Source organism: Thamnophis sirtalis, unplaced genomic scaffold, assembly GCF_051295495.1.
Source record: "Thamnophis sirtalis isolate CommonGarterSnake01/CBP01778 unplaced genomic scaffold, rThaSir2_p1.2 scaffold_2, whole genome shotgun sequence".
Taxonomy (NCBI): domain Eukaryota; kingdom Metazoa; phylum Chordata; class Lepidosauria; order Squamata; family Natricidae; genus Thamnophis; species Thamnophis sirtalis.
The window spans coordinates 13,444,242-13,464,399 of NW_028261382.1; the positions used below are offsets into that span (position 1 = coordinate 13,444,242).

At 39.5% G+C, this 20,158-nt stretch overlaps 1 protein-coding gene across 4 annotated transcripts in view; it reads left to right on the forward strand.

The window, feature by feature from the left end:
- Positions 1-20,158, forward strand: part of NTRK3 (neurotrophic receptor tyrosine kinase 3) — a 460,883-nt gene that overhangs the window by 176,848 nt on the left and 263,877 nt on the right. For 3 of the 4 annotated variants that reach the window (XM_087704303.1, XM_087704306.1, XM_087704307.1), the window contains exons 6-11: positions 278-420; positions 1,700-1,841; positions 5,257-5,553; positions 9,046-9,069; positions 11,643-11,710; positions 17,398-17,500. In XM_087704303.1, the coding sequence (XP_087560429.1) occupies positions 278-420; positions 1,700-1,841; positions 5,257-5,553; positions 9,046-9,069; positions 11,643-11,710; positions 17,398-17,500 (777 nt within the window). The remainder of the gene's footprint in view (positions 1-277; positions 421-1,699; positions 1,842-5,256; positions 5,554-9,045; positions 9,070-11,642; positions 11,711-17,397; positions 17,501-20,158) is intronic. The other variant, XM_087704304.1, reaches the window with a different exon arrangement.

Genomic DNA, 20,158 nt, shown 5'->3' on the forward strand with positions numbered 1-20,158 from the left:
AGAATTCACAGTCAATTAATAAAAGGTTTTTTTTTTCAGGACCAGGAGTTTGCTTCCTACTCTTGGGAAATCGAGGTCAGAATACCTAAGAAATATTGATGCTGTAGTAACACGGGAAGTGTATAATACTTTTAAGTCTCCCCAGACTTTACAATTTGCAACGTTCTAAATCAGATTAGATTGAAAACCAGTTTTAGGAAAACAAGGCTTGTAATTTATGTTGATCTGCTTCTGGTCCCTTGTTGTAACCATGTTGATGTTGGATGGCTTCCTCCAGATTTGCCTGAAATCAGTGTCAGCCACGTGAATCTGACTGTCTGCGAAGGTGAAAATGCTGTTATCACATGCAATGGGTCCGGTTCTCCTTTGCCAGATGTTGACTGGATTGTGGTCAATCTGCACTCTATCAACACACATCAGGTAAGAAGCTGAAGTTAAAGGCCTCCTAGAAACCTATGGAACTGACAGCAGGAAAAGACCTAGTGGTCCATCAAGTCTGCCCTTTGAGTTTGTTTTCCTTCCTTCCTTCCTCCCTCCCTTCCTTCCTTCCTTCCATCCATCCATCCATCCATCCATCCATCCTCCCTCCTTCCCCTCTTCCTCTTGATAACCTCCCTCCCTCCTGTCTTTCCTTCCTTCCTTCGTCGCTCCCTTCATCCCACCCTTGTCCCTCCCTTCGTCCCTCCCTCCCCTCTTCCTCTTGAACCTCCTTCCCATCTTTCCTTCCTTCCTTTATGCCTCCCTTTGTCCCTCCCTCCCCTCTTCCTCTTGATACCCTCCCTTCTTTCCCTCCCTCCCTCCTTCCTTCCTTCCTATTAGTTTTTAATTTTTTGTTGGATGTTGGACATGTGTTTGATCCATGCATGTTTAAATTAGGTTACTGATGTTTGACCCATATCTCCTCTGGAAGCTGGCACCAAGCTTCACCTTCTCTTTCTGCAAAGTGATACTTTCTGACATGACTTTTGAACTTTCCCTCCTGTTGGTTTGAGGTTATGCCCCCATGTTCTTGATTTTTTGCTTAATAGCCAATTTCCCTTGCTTTCCCCCCCACCCCCAAAAGAGTTTCAAACAATTATTCAGCCTATCTGGAGGATCATATAGCAGATTTTTCTTCCTTTCATCACTTAATTTCAGGCGGCTTTGGATATTTATAAAAAGGTTTAGTGTTGTGCTTTAAGGCAGTGTCCTCCAGACTGGGTCCTCTTCAGATATATAGAATATACTGGTAATTCTCAATTTATGGCCACAATCGAGCCCAAAATTTCTGTGGCTAAGCAAGATATTTATTAAATGAATTTTGCCCCATTTTATGACCTTTCTTGCCACAGTTGTTAAGTGAATCACTGCAGCTGTTGGTTGTTAAGTGAACTTGGCTTCCCCATTGACTTTGCTTGTCACAAGGTCACCAAAGAGGACTGCATGACCCTGGAAACACTGCAACTGTCATAAATATGAGTCAGTTGGCCAGTGTCTGAATTTTGATCGTGTGACCGTGGGGATGCTGCAATGGTCATAAGTGTGAGGAAATAGTCATAAGTCACTTTTTTCAGTGCTGTTGTAAATTTGAATGGTCACTAAACAAACTGTTGTAAGTCGAATCTCATTTATTTGGGCAAAGCTATTCTGGGAGATTCACTGGATGTAGGAGCCGTTGTTTTTATCTTATGTTAACTATCTTTCTGGTGGTGATTTTCAGACAAATGCCAACTGGACCAATGTCCACTCCATCAATTTAACCCTGGTGAATGTAACCAGTGAAGACAATGGGTTCCTGCTTACGTGCATAGCTGAGAATGTGGTAGGAATGTCTAATGCCAGCGTACTTCTCACTGTATACTGTAAGTCAATGGGGGTAACATAAGAGATGGGTTGAAAGATGGGAAATCCATTTATGGGAGGTTTGGGAGCACTTTTCCTGAGGAGAAATTCTCCTTGAAATATATCTATATCTATATCTATATCTATATCTATATCTATATCTATATCTATATCTATATCTATATCTATATCTATATCTATATCTATATCTATATCTATATCTATATCTATATCTATATCTATATCTATATCTATATCTATATCTATATCTATATCTATATCTATATCTATATCTATATCTATATCTATATCTATATATCTATATCTATATCTATATCTATATATCTATATCTATATATCTCTATCTCTATCTCTATCTCTATCTCTATCTCTATCTCTATCTCTATCTCTATCTCTATCTCTATATCTATATCTATATCTATATCTATATCATCTATATCTATCTATACCTATACCTATACCTATACCTATACCTATACCTATACCTATACCTATACCTATACCTATACCTATACATCTATACCTACACCTACACCTACACCTACACCTACATCTATATCTATATCTATATCATCTCTATCTCTATATCTAAGTCTGTCTGTCTGTCTGTCTGTCTATCTATCTATCTATCTATCTATCTATCTATCTATCTATCTATCTATCATCTATCTATCTATCTATCTATCTATCTATCTATCTATCTATCTATCTATCTATCTATCTACCTACCTACCTACCTACCTACCTACCTACCTACCTACCTACCTACCTACCTAGACCTAGACCTAGACCTAGACCTAGACCTAGACCTAGACCTAGACCTAGACCTAGACCTAGACCTAGACCTATATCATCTATATCTATCTATCTATCTATCTATCTATCTATCTATCTATCTATCTATCTATCTATCTATCTATCTATCTATCTATCTATCTCTATCTATCTATCTATCATCTATCATCTATCATCTATCATCTATCATCTATCATCTATCATCTATTTCTATTTCTATTTCTATATCATATCTATCTATCTATCTATCTATCTATCTATCTATCTATCTATCTATCTATCTATCTATCTATCTATCTATCGTGGAATTCTGTAATGAGTCCTGAGATATTTCTTTGCAAGTATATTGAGATTTCCTCCCAGGATTTATTAGGATGAAAAATGGAAGAGTAATAATTAGTGTTGAGTATGGCCATCGCTTCCTTCAGCTGACAACATAGAACAGTGATGGCTAACTTTTTTGTCGTCGCGTGCTAAAAGCACCTGCACGCGTGACAGCACACCCACGCGTCCCACCCTTAATACAATGTGTGCATGACTCCCCCTGTATGCACCCAAAATGGGACACAGCGGAGCCTCACGCAGCACCCCTACACCCTATTTTGGGCCTTGAAGGGCTCCTGCACCTGCCTGGGTGTGGAGGTACTGTGTGAAGTCCCAAAGTGCCATGTGAGCCAGCAGGAGGAACACACACATGGGTGGTGGAGCTGGGCTGGGATGACAGCTGGCATGCCTGCAGAGAGGGCTCTGCGTGCCACAGATTCGTCATAGGGTATGGTGACCCTTGGATGTTGTGGAGCTACAATTCCCAGCATCAGTAGTCAATCAAACCCTAAGGATACTTCCACCTGGGATTTCTGAGAGTTGTAGGCAAGAAACATCTGGACAACCTCAGATTCTTCATCCCAAAGTAGACCCGATACAACTTCACTCAGCATATTAATGAAATTCCCAAGGCAGCTGTCAGACTGAAAAAAGTGTCGCTCACTTCTAATATTAATGGCCTGCTGATTTTGGCAGCAAGTAAAATTTTTAAAAAGATGCATTAAGTTGCCAGTAGACTTCAAATGCACAAGAGGCTTCACTTTTCCTTCTTGAAGCTTCTCTTGTGGCATGCTAACTAGTCCGCTGTGGCTTTCAGTCTGAGAATTTGACAGTGAAGAGACTTACATTCTGGTGAATGAATGCTCTGACATTTGAACAAGATGAGTCATATCCTTGCAAATCCGTGCTAATATGCCTGTACTCACTTGGCCTTCTGGATCATGTGAGTGTCAGAAAATTATCTCTATGGAATGCCCATGGAGTTCTGTACGGCCTGTTTTTATACACTGTAGTATAAATGTAGATTTATACCCCTGTGTAGCAAGAAAGCAATAAATAAATAAATAGTGTTTTGGTGGTGCAGTGGTTAGAATGCAGTACTGTAGGCTATTCCTGCTGTCTGCTGGCTGCCTGCAATTTGGCAGTTTGAATCTCACGAGGTTCAAGGTTGACTCGGCCTTCCATCTTTCTGAGGTGGGCAAAATGAGGGCCCAGATTGTTGGGGGCAAGATGCTGACATTGTAAACTATTTGGAGAGGGATGTAAAAGTACTGTGAAGCAGTATATAAGTCTAAGTGCTATTGCTATCGCTAAATGAAATATTGAAAAGAATCTGAGTGGTCCACAAAATTGATAGTCCTATGAAACAATTTAAAGCTGCATTACATATACTCCCTTGGCTGCATACACCAAGCTCAACTGAAATATGTCAGGGATGGGCTTCCTTGTTGTGACTAGACCATGGTTTGTTTACATCCACATTGTTTAGATTTACATATGTTGCAAGTACTGCTAGAAACAACATTTAGACCATGGCCTAATCGTGGTATATTGTCGTGGTATACTTTAAAGTGTTTAAAGTCTTTGACTCCTGGTTTGTTTTCTTTATTTTCTGTTGCATTGTTCATAAAAAATCAAGCATGTTTCATAACATATATAGACTACGGGTTTCCCAGTCTATATTATCAGAAGCTGAACTGTTTGCCATTCAGGGAAATTTAGATTCCCCCTAACTTCGTGCTCCATATGCCCTTCTTTCCTCCTTCCTTCCTTCCTCCTTCCTTCCTTCCTCCTTCCTTCTCCTTCATTCCTTCCTTCTCCTTCCTTCCTCCTTCCTCCTTCCTTCCTTCTCCTTCCTTCCTTCCTTCCTTCTCCTTCCTTCCTCCTTCCTTCCTTCTCCTTCATTCCTTCCTTCTCCTTCCTTCCTTCCTCCTTCCTTCCTTCCTTCCTTCCTTCCTTCTCCTTCCTTCCTTCTCCTTCCTTCCTTCCTTCCTTCCTTCCTTCCTTCCTTCCTTCCTTCCTTCCTTCCTTCCTTCCTTCCTTCCTTCCTTCTCCTTCCTGCTTGCCTTCCTTCCCTTCCTCCCCCATTAGGAAAATGTATATTATAATATATGGCAGATGAGACTTTAAATGATCTTAAAATACAAAGAGAATGTTTGAGTTTTTGAAAGTTGAATCCAGTTGTGCTTCCAACAGAATTTAGAGAAAACATGGTCCATCTGTAATTCCACCCCCCCCCCAAACGTTTTGTGGATGGCCATTAATGTTTGTTTGCCTCTCTCTTCCACTCTTTAGCTCCTCCCCGTATCCTCAGCCTACTGGAACCGATTCGGCATATGGAACACTGTATCGAGTTTTCAGTGCATGGGAACCCTCCACCCCAAATCCATTGGCTCTACAATGGCCAGTATCTTAGGCAAACCGCCTTCATCCGCATGGACGTCTACCAGGGTGGGGACATCACAGATGGCTGTTTGCTCTTCAACCATCCCACTCATTACAACAATGGCAACTACACCATCGTGGCTACCAACTACTTGGGAACAGCCAACCAGACTGTCAGAGGACATTTTCTGGAGAAACCATTTCCAAGTGAGAGATTGAGAGTTTATAGTAAGGGGAGGGCAAGCTTTTGTGTACCTTTTTTTAAATATAAAAGGGGGGGTTCCATGTACACTTTTTAAAAATGCATTTTTTTAAAATGATGACATCTGTATATTCCAAAATCAACATTGTTAATGGGGAAACCAAGGTTGACGTTCAGCCTCAGTCATGGAAGTTCGACTGAAGACTTTGGATCATCACTGTCAGTCTCAGCTATATATGTGTGTGTCTGTCTCTCTGTATGTGTGTGTTGTATTTGTGCTGATAAATAACACAACACATACACACACACACAAACATATATATGTATATATATAAAATGGGGATAAACATATGGATAAATTGGAATGCACATCAGTCTGAGCTCTTGTTGAAAGTCAGGGTATGATTCTAACAAATGAGTTGATTAGGGGATAGTATCTCTCCTTCATTTCAAGGATAACACTGAGAATTAAAGGGGTGAGTGCTCATGCTACATTTTGGCTGAGACATACATATAAATGAAAAAAATAAAGGAATATAAGGATCCAATTAGACAATATGCAATATTCATATTGTGCTGCTCCACTTGGGTTTTTTAAAAAAATGTACTCTATTTGTACTGTGCAATTCTTAAGTGCGCATCAAATTTCTTTACAGTACATAATAAACTTTGTTTGCATGTATTGTGAGGATACCTCACTTCTTCTCTACGGGATGATTTTTTTTTCTTAAGACAAGGACTGAGCCCAGTGACTGAGTATTGATTCTTTGTTGTTGTGAGTTGTGAAGTCTGATCCATTGCGACCCCATGGACATGTCCTCTACCATCCCCTGGAGTCCATTTAAGCTCAGGCCTACTGCTTCAGTGACTTTATCCAGCTACCTCATTATCTGTCGTCCCCTTTTGTCCTCAATCTTTCCCAGCATTAGGCTCTTCTCCAGTGAGTCCTTCCTTCTCATTAGGTGGCCAAAATGTTTGAGTTTCATCTTCAGGATCTGGCCTTCTAAAGAACAGTCAGGGTTGATCTTCTCTAGGACTGACTGGTTTGATCACCTTGCAGGCCAAGGGACTTGCAGGAGTCTTCTCCAGCACCATAGTTCGAAGGCCTTCATTCTTTGGCACTCAGCCTTTCTTATGGTCCAACTTTCACAGCCGTACATTGCAACTGGGAAAACCATAGTTGATTCTAGACCAGTTATTGTCTCTTGGTTTAACCCATCTCTCTAAACAATGGTTGCTATGAATAATTCTGCTCTTGAAAGAAAGGTGGCAAGTAGAGTTAATGAATGAATAAACAACTAACATTAGGAGAAGAACCGAAGTGGAACAGTACAATTTGAATCTTTAATTTAATTTGATTTTGCCTTTGATGCAATTTGTAGTAAATAATTTACTATGATGTTTCTTTTGTTGAGGGAGATTTTCTCAGCTTTTTTCCAAGTAGAAGAAAAGAGAAATTCCTCTTGGCTTGAATGGTGATGATACTCCCTGTGTCCCTTCTTTTCCTAACAAACCTCACTAACATATGAGTCAGTTGTGGTTAGGGTTTCAAATAGTTCTTGGTTTCCAAACCTTTTGGAGAAGAGCCCCCACTTGGAAAACCAGTGTAAACAGCACACCCCAGGTCTAAATCGATCTCGCTGCCCCAAAATGAAAACTTAAACTACTTGGATCAAATCTGGTTTCAACTGAACCACTTCAGATGCTAATACATGCATGAGCAAAAGACATCCAGGGTGTCTGATTTGATCTGACAATTTTAACTGAATCTTTGCTTTGATTCAGAAAGTTGATTAAGAGTTTGATTGGATTACATTAAAGTTAAATTTCTAAAATGAAATGCCACATACACTTGATTAACTGATGGAATTCGTCAGCGTAACCTGAGAAGAGGGGTCTCCTTGTAGATGACCTTTAGAAGGGGCTTTGGTAATGATTGGAAGGCAAACCTATTACAGCTACTTGATGCAGTAACTAAATGGAACTCCCGTGTTCAGACGGATAATACCTTGCGAGTAGTAGATCCTGGGAGATACATAAAGTGGGAAAGTTATCAGTAGGTCAGCTTTTTGGAGATGATCTGGTTTACTATTGTTGAAAGTTGGATGCTACACTAAGCAAACTTTTGCTCAAATGTCCATAAAGGGCAGGACAAGAAGGAATGGATGGAAACTTTTCAAGCTAGAACTAGGGAGAAATTTCCTGGCAGTGAGAACAATTCATCAGTGGAATAGCTTTCCTCCAGAAGTTATCAGTGTTCCATCACTGGGAGTTTTCAAAAAAGAGATTGGACAGACATTTGTCCAGAGCAGTATAGGGTCTCCTGTTGGACTAGAAGACCTCCAAGGTCCCTTCCAGCTTTGTTATTCTGTTATTCTGCTCTTCTATGAAGGAATAACTGCAAAAAATAGTTGCTCTGAAATAAAGGATTTATGTCATGCCTTCCTCTTTTATCTTAAGAAAGTCCTTATAGAATTGATTTTTTTTCAGGCATTTAGACATGCTACCATCTGGCCTGCTGTCATGAGAATGTAGAGCACCTATTAGTTACTTTCCATGATGAACATTTTGTAATATAAGGAAAGCACAATGCCACTGATATCCTGATTTATTATTTATGTCTTGTTTTCATGGAAGTTTCTCTATTAATGATATGTAGAGCCCATTAAACCTTATGCTTGAAGAAATTGTTAAGGTAGATAAAAATGCATTTGGAATTTCTAGGCAGATAATCTTCTGGCTAAGGTCCAATTCATACAAATAGCAAGTGTCATTTTGAAACTATCTCCCCATGTTGGCTGGGGAATTCTGGGAGTTAAAGTCCACAGGTCTTAAAGTTGCCAAGACGGAACACTCTTACATTAAGCTCTGTGGATGAGCAGAGATATGAATACATTTCTGGTTTGGAAGACCAAATACCTACCCCAAATTCCACTCTGCAATCTAACTAGCATGGCATACTTTGAATAAGTAGCTACTTAAATACCACTTCTAAAAAGAGGAACTATATTGCCAACAAGGTAATTAAAGGGGATGACTCTTGCATATGGTAGATTTTAGCACAGCTAATGTAATTTCAATAAGATTCTTGTTCACTGCCCTGTAATGGGGAAGACTGCCTGATTATTAAATACTAACGATTGATAGCTAAATTGGGCCCTTTAACTCCCATTATTTTTTTAAAAAATCAGATTTAAAGCAGTCAGGCTTCTAAAACAGAAAAAAAATTATAGAGGAATGTTGTTAATAATGTCCTCTGTAAATTAGGGCACGTGGCTACTCCCCCTCCCTCCAAAACCTCTTCTTCATATGCCTTCATATACCCTATTTCAAAACATATTGTGAAACATTCTTTTAAATCAGAGAATTCAGTCAGTGGATTATTGTTTACTAATAGCATCACGATTATTCTCCAATGATGGTGATAACCATTTTATTTCTCTCTCTCTCTCTCCCCCACTTTGTCTTTACCTCTTTTTTGTTTTTGTTTTTTACAGGCATTTCAGATATCTTTGTCACATGTAAGTTTTTCCTTGCCTGTTTGATCAGACTACAATTCCTCTGTATCACTCAGACCTTTAACCAAAGATTTTTGTTTTGTTAGAGCAAATTTTTAGGCAGGGATCAAAGGGCAGGGCATCCCTGGGAGAAATCAGGAAAAACCTGAGCATAATAATTTTATTACGTTATATGCCATCTCTTTGGCTCTGGATTGCTTATCAAAACATTGTTAAGGGTAGAAAGGTAGCAAGTTTGCTAAACTAACTGTAGCTAACATGTGAGTTTTATGGATACCTCTCTTGGCACAGTGTTTCATTACAGAGTTTTTCAGGTGTCCAATTGAAGCATTGAGAGGTCCAGGTTGAAATAACTGCTTCCTTTAACTTGATAATCAGACCTATACTCATGTTGTATGTTAACATATTGTAGATCAAAGGGAAATGATTGCTCAACTTTTGGGATTCTGGTGATGCATCCCTTCTAAGAGTGATTTGATTCCCATTGGGGAATGTATTCATAGCAAAGTGGAATCAAATGACACAACCCTGTGCATGCAGTGTGCCTTCACACAATTCTGGCTGAAGTTGCTTTGCTTACCTGCAATTTGTTGAACAAGTCACAATGTATTGGTTCTGCATTGCATAATACGTTGTAAACTAACCATAATGGCTGAATTAAGGCAAAGCTAGAACTAACCAAACCCTGGCATGTGGGGTGATATTTCGATTTTATATTTTGATCTGGCTCCTATGGATAACATTTTTTAATTTCAGCCTGATGGAATGTAGCCTTAATCTTGAAGCATGAATCTGCCAGGTGTTAAACCAACTCACATAATAAATGAATTGGAGAGCATGAAGATGAGGAAAAAAAATTGGAATTCATGGAGGTTGAACCATTAAAAGCACTTCATAACTAAAACAAAAAACAAAAAAACCAGAAAGAGTGCCACACTTCACTCTTGAGATTTTCAGCACCATTCTGTTTTGCTTTGGAAAAAAAAAAAAGATTTAAAGCACATTTCCTTTCATCCAATTGAATTTTTCTGCAGATCACTAGTATTTTCTAATTTGCTAAGGGAAAACTCCTCAGGTTATGAGTGCTTATATAGCTGAAACAGTACCAGCCTTTCCTGGGATTTGATGGAAGTAAAAATGAAAGGCATGAGAGTGGTGAGGGGAGAACGCAGAAACAGCCCTGTGAAGATCTTACGTTTTCTCATTGATCATGAAAGGGAAACCTAGATGAACGAAGGGATCAGAATATTGAGAAAAGGCATGGACAGCTGTTCACCTGATTGTGAACAATCCGTACTGTGATATTTTGCTGATTAGTTTCACAGATTAGCTTTTGTATATCATTTCATGACATGGTGGCTCAGTGGCTAAGATGCTGGATTGCTATCAAAACATTGTTAAGGATATAAAGGTAGCAAGTTTGCTAAACTAACTATAGCTAACATGTGAGTTGTGTCAATGAGAAGGCCAGCAGTTCAGGTGTTCGAATCCCTAGTGCCACGTAACGGAGTGAGCTCCCGTTATTTGTCCCAGCTTCTGGCAACCTCGCAGTTCAACAGCATGTAAAAATGCAAGTAGAAAAATATGAACCATCTTTGGTGGGAAGGTAACAACATTCTTTGTGCCTTCGACGTTTAGTAATGCTGGCCACATGACCATGGAGACATCTTCAGACAGTGCTGCCTCTTTGGCTTTGAAACAGAGATGAGCACTGCCCCTTAGAGTTGGGAACAACTAGCACATATGCGGGTGGGGTTAGGGTTAGGGTTATTTTTGACAAACAAGTATAAATTGTCATCAGATTAAGGTTACCATTTTTTTAAAAAAAAATAAGGGGTGGCAAAAGAGAGAGGGCTTCCTTTCCTCTTTCACGCAAATAGAGACTGGGATTTCCTGCAGTACAGGGGGGAAAAAACTTTTCCCAGGGACGGACAACTGAAATTTAGAGCTTCTATGAAACATGGAGATGACCATCAGTTCAAGAGTTGGAATCTACATGACGAAAGCTAGTATACCACCCAAGTCAAGCTCATCTTGGTCATGTCCCTTCAAATCTAACTCAGCATCCCTTTAGGATTTTTTTTTTAAAGAAATGATTGTCAGCATTTGGATTTTGGATTGGTGTTTTTTTTCACCACTGGATAGCAGAGGTTGCTTATTTAGAAACATTGGCAGAATCATTAGTTGAGATAAATGTGACAGCAGAGAGGTAGGAGTGTTCAAATAACAGCATCAACCTGGAAATAAAGAGACTGTTTTAAAAGCTTCCTGGGTAGAATAGCCATTAATACAACTTGGAGTAGTGAGCAGGGGGAAAAACAGGGAAAAACATAAGAGAAATCAAAGTCTATCCAAAAATACAGGATGCTTCAACTGGATGCGGGAAGGAAATAACTTTAAAAGACAATATTGGGGCACTACCACAAGGGGGTAGGTATAGGAAGGAATAAACAGGGATTTTTCTAAGAGTTAATCATATATACATAGACATATGAGATATAATATTTAACATGTATGCACATGTTTCTCTGAACTCTGAAATAAACTTTTTTCTTCTTTTGTTCCTTTGGTTTCAGATGAGTACAGTCCGAGTCCCTCCCCTCTCATCACAGTGACACATAAGCCAGAGGAAGACACATTTGGGGTAAGATGCTTGCGACTTGACAATGGGAAATAATCTTATCTTAACCACTGGTTTATACTTTGTGGATTTCTGTGGAAATGCAACTTAGCCCCTTGTCTACCCAGAAATATCACGTGTACCAGAATTACTGCCTTCCCTTGAGATGGTAAGTCAAAGCCCAACTAACCCATTCATATCATCCATAATGCTGGCTAGGCTACTGGTTTACTAGCTGTTTCCATATTGCAAGTGGTCTTAGAATGGTGTTTCTGGGCAGAACAAAGTCATTTTCTATGATTGTAGAACCAAAGAAATATCATCCTATCAGGCCTGAGGAGAGGGAAGTGCAGCCGGTACATTGTTCCGTGGCCCATGGAGCTCAAAGGGGGTCCAGGGAGGGGAAACATTTCTTTAATTTTTACAAAATCATTTTTTTTAAAAAAAGAAAAACAATATTGGATATATACTTCATACTTTTTACCAGTGATGATCTCTTTAAACCTTTTCGGCACCGACTGTCCAAACCAGAATGTGTGTGCATGTTCGTGCGCGCGCCTGAGTGCCGTAAACCTGAAGACCAGCTGCCAGTGTGCGCATGCCTGGTTTTTTGGCCATTTTCAGGCTATTTTTTCAAACCAAAAATGGCCTACAAAATGGCCTGAAAACAGCCTGAAAAATGGTTCCAGAATGGCCTGAAAACACCGCCCAAATGCCCTGGAAAATGGCCTGTGTTTTGGCTGTTTTTCGGCCCATTTTCCAGCGCTCTGGTACCTGCAAAGACCAGCTGGCTGGCGCACAGTTTGCAACAGTGTGCGTGCCCACATGTGCCACAGGTTCACCATCATGGCTCTATACTTTGTGTGTATAAGCAAAACTGCCTTGTTTGACAAAGACTTTAAGGGTACGCGACCCCCTCATGCCCCGTTTTGGGCCTAGTAGGCCTCCATGCAGTACAATTATGACATTATTGATTTATGTGTCCATGTGAAGGTGAGGGGGCCCATATTACTCTTGTTCCAGCACTTAATAATCCTCTCAATGGCCCTGCATCCTATCCGTCTCCTTTGGACCACTCCTCTTAAGAATGTGTACCTAGGAAATTTTAGAAGGCTTTATTTTTGCCTCATTGTTGACTGTTAAGCAGCATATCTGTTTGTGAATGTTGTTCGCTATGGACACAGAGGGATCATGCAATAGAACGCCTAGGAATTGTATGTAAAGAAAAGTAGGTGGATAAACTGGCGTTTTCTATGCTATTCACATCATCATCTATCCCTAAACATGTAGACCAGGACTGTCAAACGTGTGGCTCGTGGGCCAGATGTGTCATGCGCTGGCCACGTCCAGACCTGATTTAGCAAAGGGGGAAAAAGTCACAATATATCATATGACAACGTTGTGATGATGCAAGTTTGACAACCATGATGTAGATCGTATGGTGGCATAGATGATGGCTTGATTGCTTTGTAAGACTATCACCAGATTCTTTCAACTCACCGGGTTGCAACCTTCCGAAGCTTATTTTAGTTTAGTCTCCCGGTAGTATATGAATCTAACCACTGAGCATTTGTTTGCATTCAGATTGTAGAACACAAAGGGCTTACTCCCAGGAAGATTCCTCCATACCTGAACTGTAATAAGCATGTCTTCACATTCTTAGGGCCATTTGATAAGCACTTCAAAAACTGGTGTTCAAGAATGCCCTGGAGTATTACCACTTTGGAGAGAGGAGAGATGCTGGGGGAAAAAATAGTTGAATGAGCAAACATAATCCCAGGGCAGAGAAAGATGTCATATCTTGTTTTTGCTGTGGTGCTCATGTGCATTGCATGCAGCTTCTGTTCCTTAAGGACAACTGTTGTGCAAATTCCCCTTCCCCCTGGCCTGTTTTGGCTCACCAACTTTCCTGCTTGTAGAAAACAAAGCAGGAAAAAAAAATACCAGGCAGCTCTGATAAAGCACAACATGTATAAAATATGAGGATTATTCCAGGCTGGAGAAGACAATAGCCTGCCAGCGAGAAAACATCTCTTTATTTTCCTGCAATATGTATTTCATTTTGATAAGAAGTAGGGTTTGCAATCAAAGCACAGAGCAGGAAGAATATTTTCCCAATAAAGTGTGTGTGGGGGGGAGGTAGATCTTTTAAAAGAAATGTTTCTGTGCACTTAAAAATGAAGGATAAATTATCTATCAATATGATTACCAGAAGTATCTGAACTGCCTCCACCAAAACTAATTTTCATTCCCTTCTCTTTTGTTTCTCTCCTGTCTTATTTATGGATCCCCAATTGCTATCTTTTTACCCTTTCCAGAACTTTTTCAGTGATACACAACTTCTTCAGTTGTTGGCTTTGAATATTGTCTCTGGGTCATTTTTCTCATTACATGGCAGAAGGCCTGGGCCTCCCACTTTGATGGGGGCCACAGCAAATCTTGTGTCTCTGCTGAGTGTGCCAACATGACGGACCTCTTGGTCAAAATGACTTGATCTCATTTACACATTGCTTCATTTGTAGTTGTTAAGTATACTCACCCTTACAAAATCTGGAATGTGTGAAATGCCCTCAAGTGGTTAACGTCATGTCTCTCCTAACAATTCACAGATGAATCTAATGGCACTCTTACACAAAACCCCTTCTTATATCAAGAATTACTGTCCAACACAAACAAGATTGCAACATCACAGGAAGGGCTGGTTGTGGTTGTTAAAAGTAAATGTGTTCAATAAGGCATAAACACATAGGAATCTCCTCCATTAGATGAATCCAATCCCAAGTTCATAAAATCGGTTTTATAAAGGTGACTCTTTAAGATGTCAAGATGTTCAGGTGCTTTAAATATAACTGCCCTTCTGGATAAAACTACCATAAAATGCCCTTCTTTAACTGGTACAAGTATTGTACTGATTATAATGCTGATTATATTTTCCTACTTCTACTTCCCATTTATGACTGTGGTGCTTTGGTGCCTTAAAATGTCTGCCAGCTGAATTGATTATTCTGTAAAGTATCATAAGCCCTTTGGCATTTTGAGGGCTGTTGGTTTAAATATAGAATGTTTTGATTTAAATTGCCTTCAGCTTCTCCATTCTCTTTTGCTTGTTTTGATGCAGAAGGAAAGTTCACCAAGGTGTATAAATGGAAATGGAAATTGGTTCCCAGCAATGACTGATGCCAGGTTTCAGATTAGCTCTACATCTTTGACCACTCTTGGTTCCAACCAAATGTCCTCTCTTGAGCATTAAGAAAACTACATTTCCATATAAATTTATTTATTTTAGTTTCCCCTCAGTATTTATTGTATCGATATTATGTGGTAGTGTTTGTAAATAAATACTTTTTTATCAGTGGAAGAGAATTTTTTAGCTAGTTTCGGCTTTGTTTAGGGCTAACTGGTTCTAGATCCTATAAGGATGCTACTACAACTTGGCCCTAGTTGTAATCCTGAAATATAATTACATCAAGATAAGTTCTGTACTGCAATGGGACTTAATTCTGTGTGGACGTAAACAAGCATATATAACTCAAGAGAAGGTTATATATGAGAAGAGCCCATCTGGTGCGGTAGTTAAGGCATCAGGCTAGAAACCCGGAGACTGTGAGTTCTAGTCCTGCCTTAGGCACAAAACCATCTGGGTGACCTTGAGCCAGTCACTGACTCTCAGCCCTAGGAAGAAGGCAATGGCAAACCACTTCCAAAAAACATTGCCAAGAAAACTCCAGAGACAAGTTGAGAAGGTTACCAGGTCAACCATACACTTGAAGGCACTAAAAATATTATTTAAAAAAAATTGTTGGAATTTGTATCTGAGGTATGATTATTGAAACAGGGGCCTATTTCCCCCCATTTCTCTACACAAGCATCTTTCATGCAAATAATATTTTAAAAAAGGTTCTCATTCATTCATTCATGCATGCATGCATGAATTCTTTATGATTGCCTATCTAACCATAGTGACTCTGGGAGACTAAGTACACACACACACAGAGAGAGAGAGAGAGAGAGAGAGAGAGACAGAGACAGAGACAGAGACAGAGACAGAGACAGAGAAAGATTGTGTGTGTGAGAGAGAGAGGGAGAGGGAGAGGGAGAGAGCTTGAACTGGTCTGCCACTAGTTAGCAACTTCACATGCTCCAACTAACAGTCTGAACCCCATGCATGGGAACACTTCCAGATCTTCTGTGGAAAACCAATAGGATTGAGATCATTCTAATCACACAGGGAATGGCTTTTTAAGGGGCAAATGCCAGCCTTTGTAAAGAAGAGATAGTATCTGATCCTAACAGTTTTAATATTTTTGGAGTAAATGCCAGCTGTAGCATGCTTTTATTTGCATATTACAACAGAATTGCTATAGACCTCTTTAACAGTGCAGAAAGTCAGCAATTGCAGTTGGTAATTGTAGAGCCTTTTAAATCAATATAATAATTCATTTATGTATCATTCCATCTTTATACCATACTAATATAATTCATATACTTGCAATATTAATATTACACATAGACTATTCTCTGTAGATCTTCATGACATACTGATTTTAAAATTCATGTTAGCTTTTAAAATATAACTTCAGTTAGGAATCAATGCTTTTGCTCAGATTAAATAAATCTCCACTATATACACTTTTCTTTTTAAAACGTAAAACTTAGCATCTTAGTTTTAAGACTGTTGCACTGTGAGTCTCTTAAAGTGTAACTTAAAAGGAAAGAAATAACTAACAAACCTAAATAATGGTATTAAAATTTTAACTTGTACAATTGATCTAAATTTTAGTCTTTTTTGTATACTTTTGATAATTAACACAGGGGGGATGGCTGTAATTGTATTTTTGAACATTATATTGGTGGATGAATAAAATAATATGACTGATCCAACAGCAAAGGAACAAAAACAATTAAGCACAAATATCAGGATGTATTCAACTCAATTTGTTGTATTCTAGAAAAATAATAAGTTTAATTTAAAAAATTGAACAGTGTGCCCAAATTTGCTAATAACAATAGCACTTAGACTTATATACCACTTTACAGTACTTTATAGCCATCTCTAAGTGGTTTCTAAAGTGACCATATTGCCCTCAACAATCTGGGTCCTCATTTTACTCACCTTGGAAGGATGGCAGGCTGAGTCAACCTTGAGCCTGGTGAGATTTGAACAGCCAAATTGCAGTCAGCTGGCAGTCAGCAGAAGTAGCCTGCATTACTGCTCTCTAACCACTGGGCAACCATGGCTCAACTTAATTTTAAAGGATGTGTTATTAATTTAATGGGGGGGGGAGTTGAATGGGTGTTCCTTGTTTTGCTATAGCTTTATCCTTTTCCTTGTTTCTGACAGTTTATTTTTCTGCCATGTATTTCTTGAATCCATCTCTTTCTTTCTCTCTGAATCGTGTCTCTCTCTCTCTCTCTCTCTCTCTCTCTCTCTCTCTCTCTCTCTCTCTCTCTCTCTCTGTGTGTGTGTGTGTGTGTGTGTGTGTGTGTATGTATGTATGTATGTATGTATGTATGTATGTATGTATTTATGTTGTTTTAACTTTATTTGACATAAAGACAGTTTAATTAGCTTAATGATTTGGTTACTTGTAGAATTCTCATCAGTGACTGCAAAAACAATAGATTACTTCTATTGAGACGAACATATACATTTGAATGCAAGTGTTTTTGAGAATTCAATGAGCCTCTAACATCCAGGATATTCTTTATAGGTATCTATCGCAGTGGGTCTCGCAGCTTTTGCCTGTGTTCTCCTGGTGGTCCTATTTATTATGATCAACAAATATGGACGGCGATCGAAGTTTGGAATGAAAGGTACAAATAAACCCCTTTCTCCCCTCCCCCTTCAATGAAGTCCATGGTTGTAGAGGTAGGTGGGAAGATAAATTGTGGGTTTTCTGGCTGTATTTTGGTTCAGGGATTGCCAATAACTTCGTATTGGGAAGACAGCTGTGTGGTGGAAACAGGTGTACCATAAAACTAGTGGCACAAAAGCAGGAAGATCCCAAGTACTTCTGTGTGCTGTATTAGAAAGAATGGGATTCAGAAAAAGCAGAAGAACTTCTTGACCTTTATGAATGGGACTTATCAGTGTTAATTGTTGGTTTGTTATGTATGTCATCCTGGACTTCAGTTTGTAAATGTAGTTGTTGGGGTTCCAAATAGCATCCAAAATTAAATCAGAGTCCAAGGCAAAGTATTGCTCAAAGCTCCAATTTATTAAGAGAGACGTGTTGGCACATCTGTGGAAAACATGAATCTGAAAGCTTCCCGGTTTCCCCCACCCAGTTGAAAGTTCAAGATCTTGCCCCCACACCCACAAGTCCATCACATGGTCCAACCTTCCACCACCATGCTGGCAGCTTCCACCCATCTAGTACTGGTCAGTTGCAGAGGTGCAGAGACAAAGGATGACCTTGGCTTTTTAGAAAGGAATTTTGTTTTAGCTACATAGCATGTAATTCCGTACAATCCCCCCTCCCATTTTCCCACAATACAAAAGGCATAGTAGAATAATAGAAAGTATGGCAGGCCAAAGATCCAAAAGGAATATGGCTGCAGGCCTGACGGTAGTAAGTCATAATGGATTCACTGACAGAATGGAAGCGTCAGTAGCTCCAGTCTCAAATACTCAAGGGAAATTTTAAGGAAGAATAATTCACCATTAACATCATAAGGAATGTAGTTATGGTTCAGAGTCAATGCTGAATTGAATGCCGGAGGCTCCTCTTTTAGACTAGGATTGTGTGGCCATTATCAGGAGAAAACCTTTCAGGGGAACTTGTTCTAGACAAAACTCTGATGTCCATTTATCTGATATCCCAAGTAACTACTTGTGCACTCCAGAGGCCCACAATTATGTAGGCCACAATGAAATGGAGAAGCTGCCAGATGGCCACCAACCTACCTTCTTCATTTCTGCACTTATTTTCATAATGTAGATCCAGAGTGATTCATTTATCTCCAATCCATCTTTGGAGAAACTCATCCCCTCTAACCAAACTACTGATAGGATTGAGTTACTTGCATGGCACACTGCCCTCTTCCTGTTCTTCTAACTGAGTCAACCCGTTGTAGGATGAACTATTTGAGTACCCAGGTCTAGAAAGCAGACTGAATTGCAAAGACATTGCTAGTTGTATGAAATGCCAAACCTGTGTTGGCATTCTTTATGCAGGCAGTCACCAATCATTGCTAACCCAAATCCGTAAACCCTCTTCCTTGCTCATGCATGTTTTGAATATCTAAGTAATAAGGTCTTTCAAGCACAACATACATCCTCATAAGGAATGTCTTAATATTTGCAGTGGATAATTGTTGAAAGCATTTTAAAAAAGCATGAGGGTGCCTAATGTCATAATTACACTGTGCCTTTTGGAAGAATGTGGAAGAGGTATAGCAAATAGCTGGAATTCAGTTTCTTTTGGCTACACTTCTCTTGTTCAGTTGTAGCTGCCACTATTTCTCTCCTAAATCACAGGCATAAACTTCCTTCTGCAGAGTTAATTCTTCTTCCATTTTAGTGACTTTTTTTTATCAGTGAGGCTGTTAAGCAGAATCTGCGGTACATGAAGTTGTCTCAAACCCAGGATGGCCGCATTTTCCTGCTTTGATTTATCTAGTCAATAACTCCCTCTAAGTACAAGGCAACTTGAAAAGATTCCTATTTATTTATGTAGTTATTCCTTCCTATTTTTTCTTATTTCCCCCACCCCACCTCCCTCGTGTTCAGGCTTTTGATTCAGGGCACTTCTCCTGAAAGATCATGTTGAGATATTAAAGCTGAAGAAAAAGCCCCCACATTCCTTCATGGTGGTTACCCATGCGACTGCCTTAATTGTGTGGGATTCCTTCTTCATTAGTATTGAGTTAAAGCTCATCTGAGTCATTTGTTAGTTTAACGGCACACATTTCAATTTGCTAAGCCGAGTCAAACAAACAATAATGCTCTTTCCTCTGCAGGGTATTACATGGGGAACTACCTCTCTCAAACACCCTCGTCCAGATTATTAATCAGGCTGTGCATCGGTTAACATATTTTTGCTTGTGTTTCTAGGTACAATTCAAAGCGCAGGCTTTGAATAGCAATTAAGTTTGTCATTGCAAGATTATTAGACCCTTTGGGGAGGCAGGCAGGCAGGGAGGGAGGAAGAATTGAGAGTTGGTGAAATAAGCAATTGCCAATTTTGGAAGATATTCTCTAATGGGAGTTGGGGTTTAAATGGAGATATTGGCAGTCATTATTTCATTGGGACTTTTGCTTCTCTGCTGCCTTAATGGAATCCTATGTGTAGGATTGACTGAGAATCTCTGTAGACCAAACCAGCGGTAGGTTCCTGCCAGTTCTAACCTCTTCTATAGAAGAGGTTCCACAAATCTACAGTGCTGTTTAGAACCGGTTCCAGCTCCCTCCCCCTGCCCGTCCGAACATCATCAAGATGAAGAGCGAGAGGAGGAATTCTGGGAGTTGAA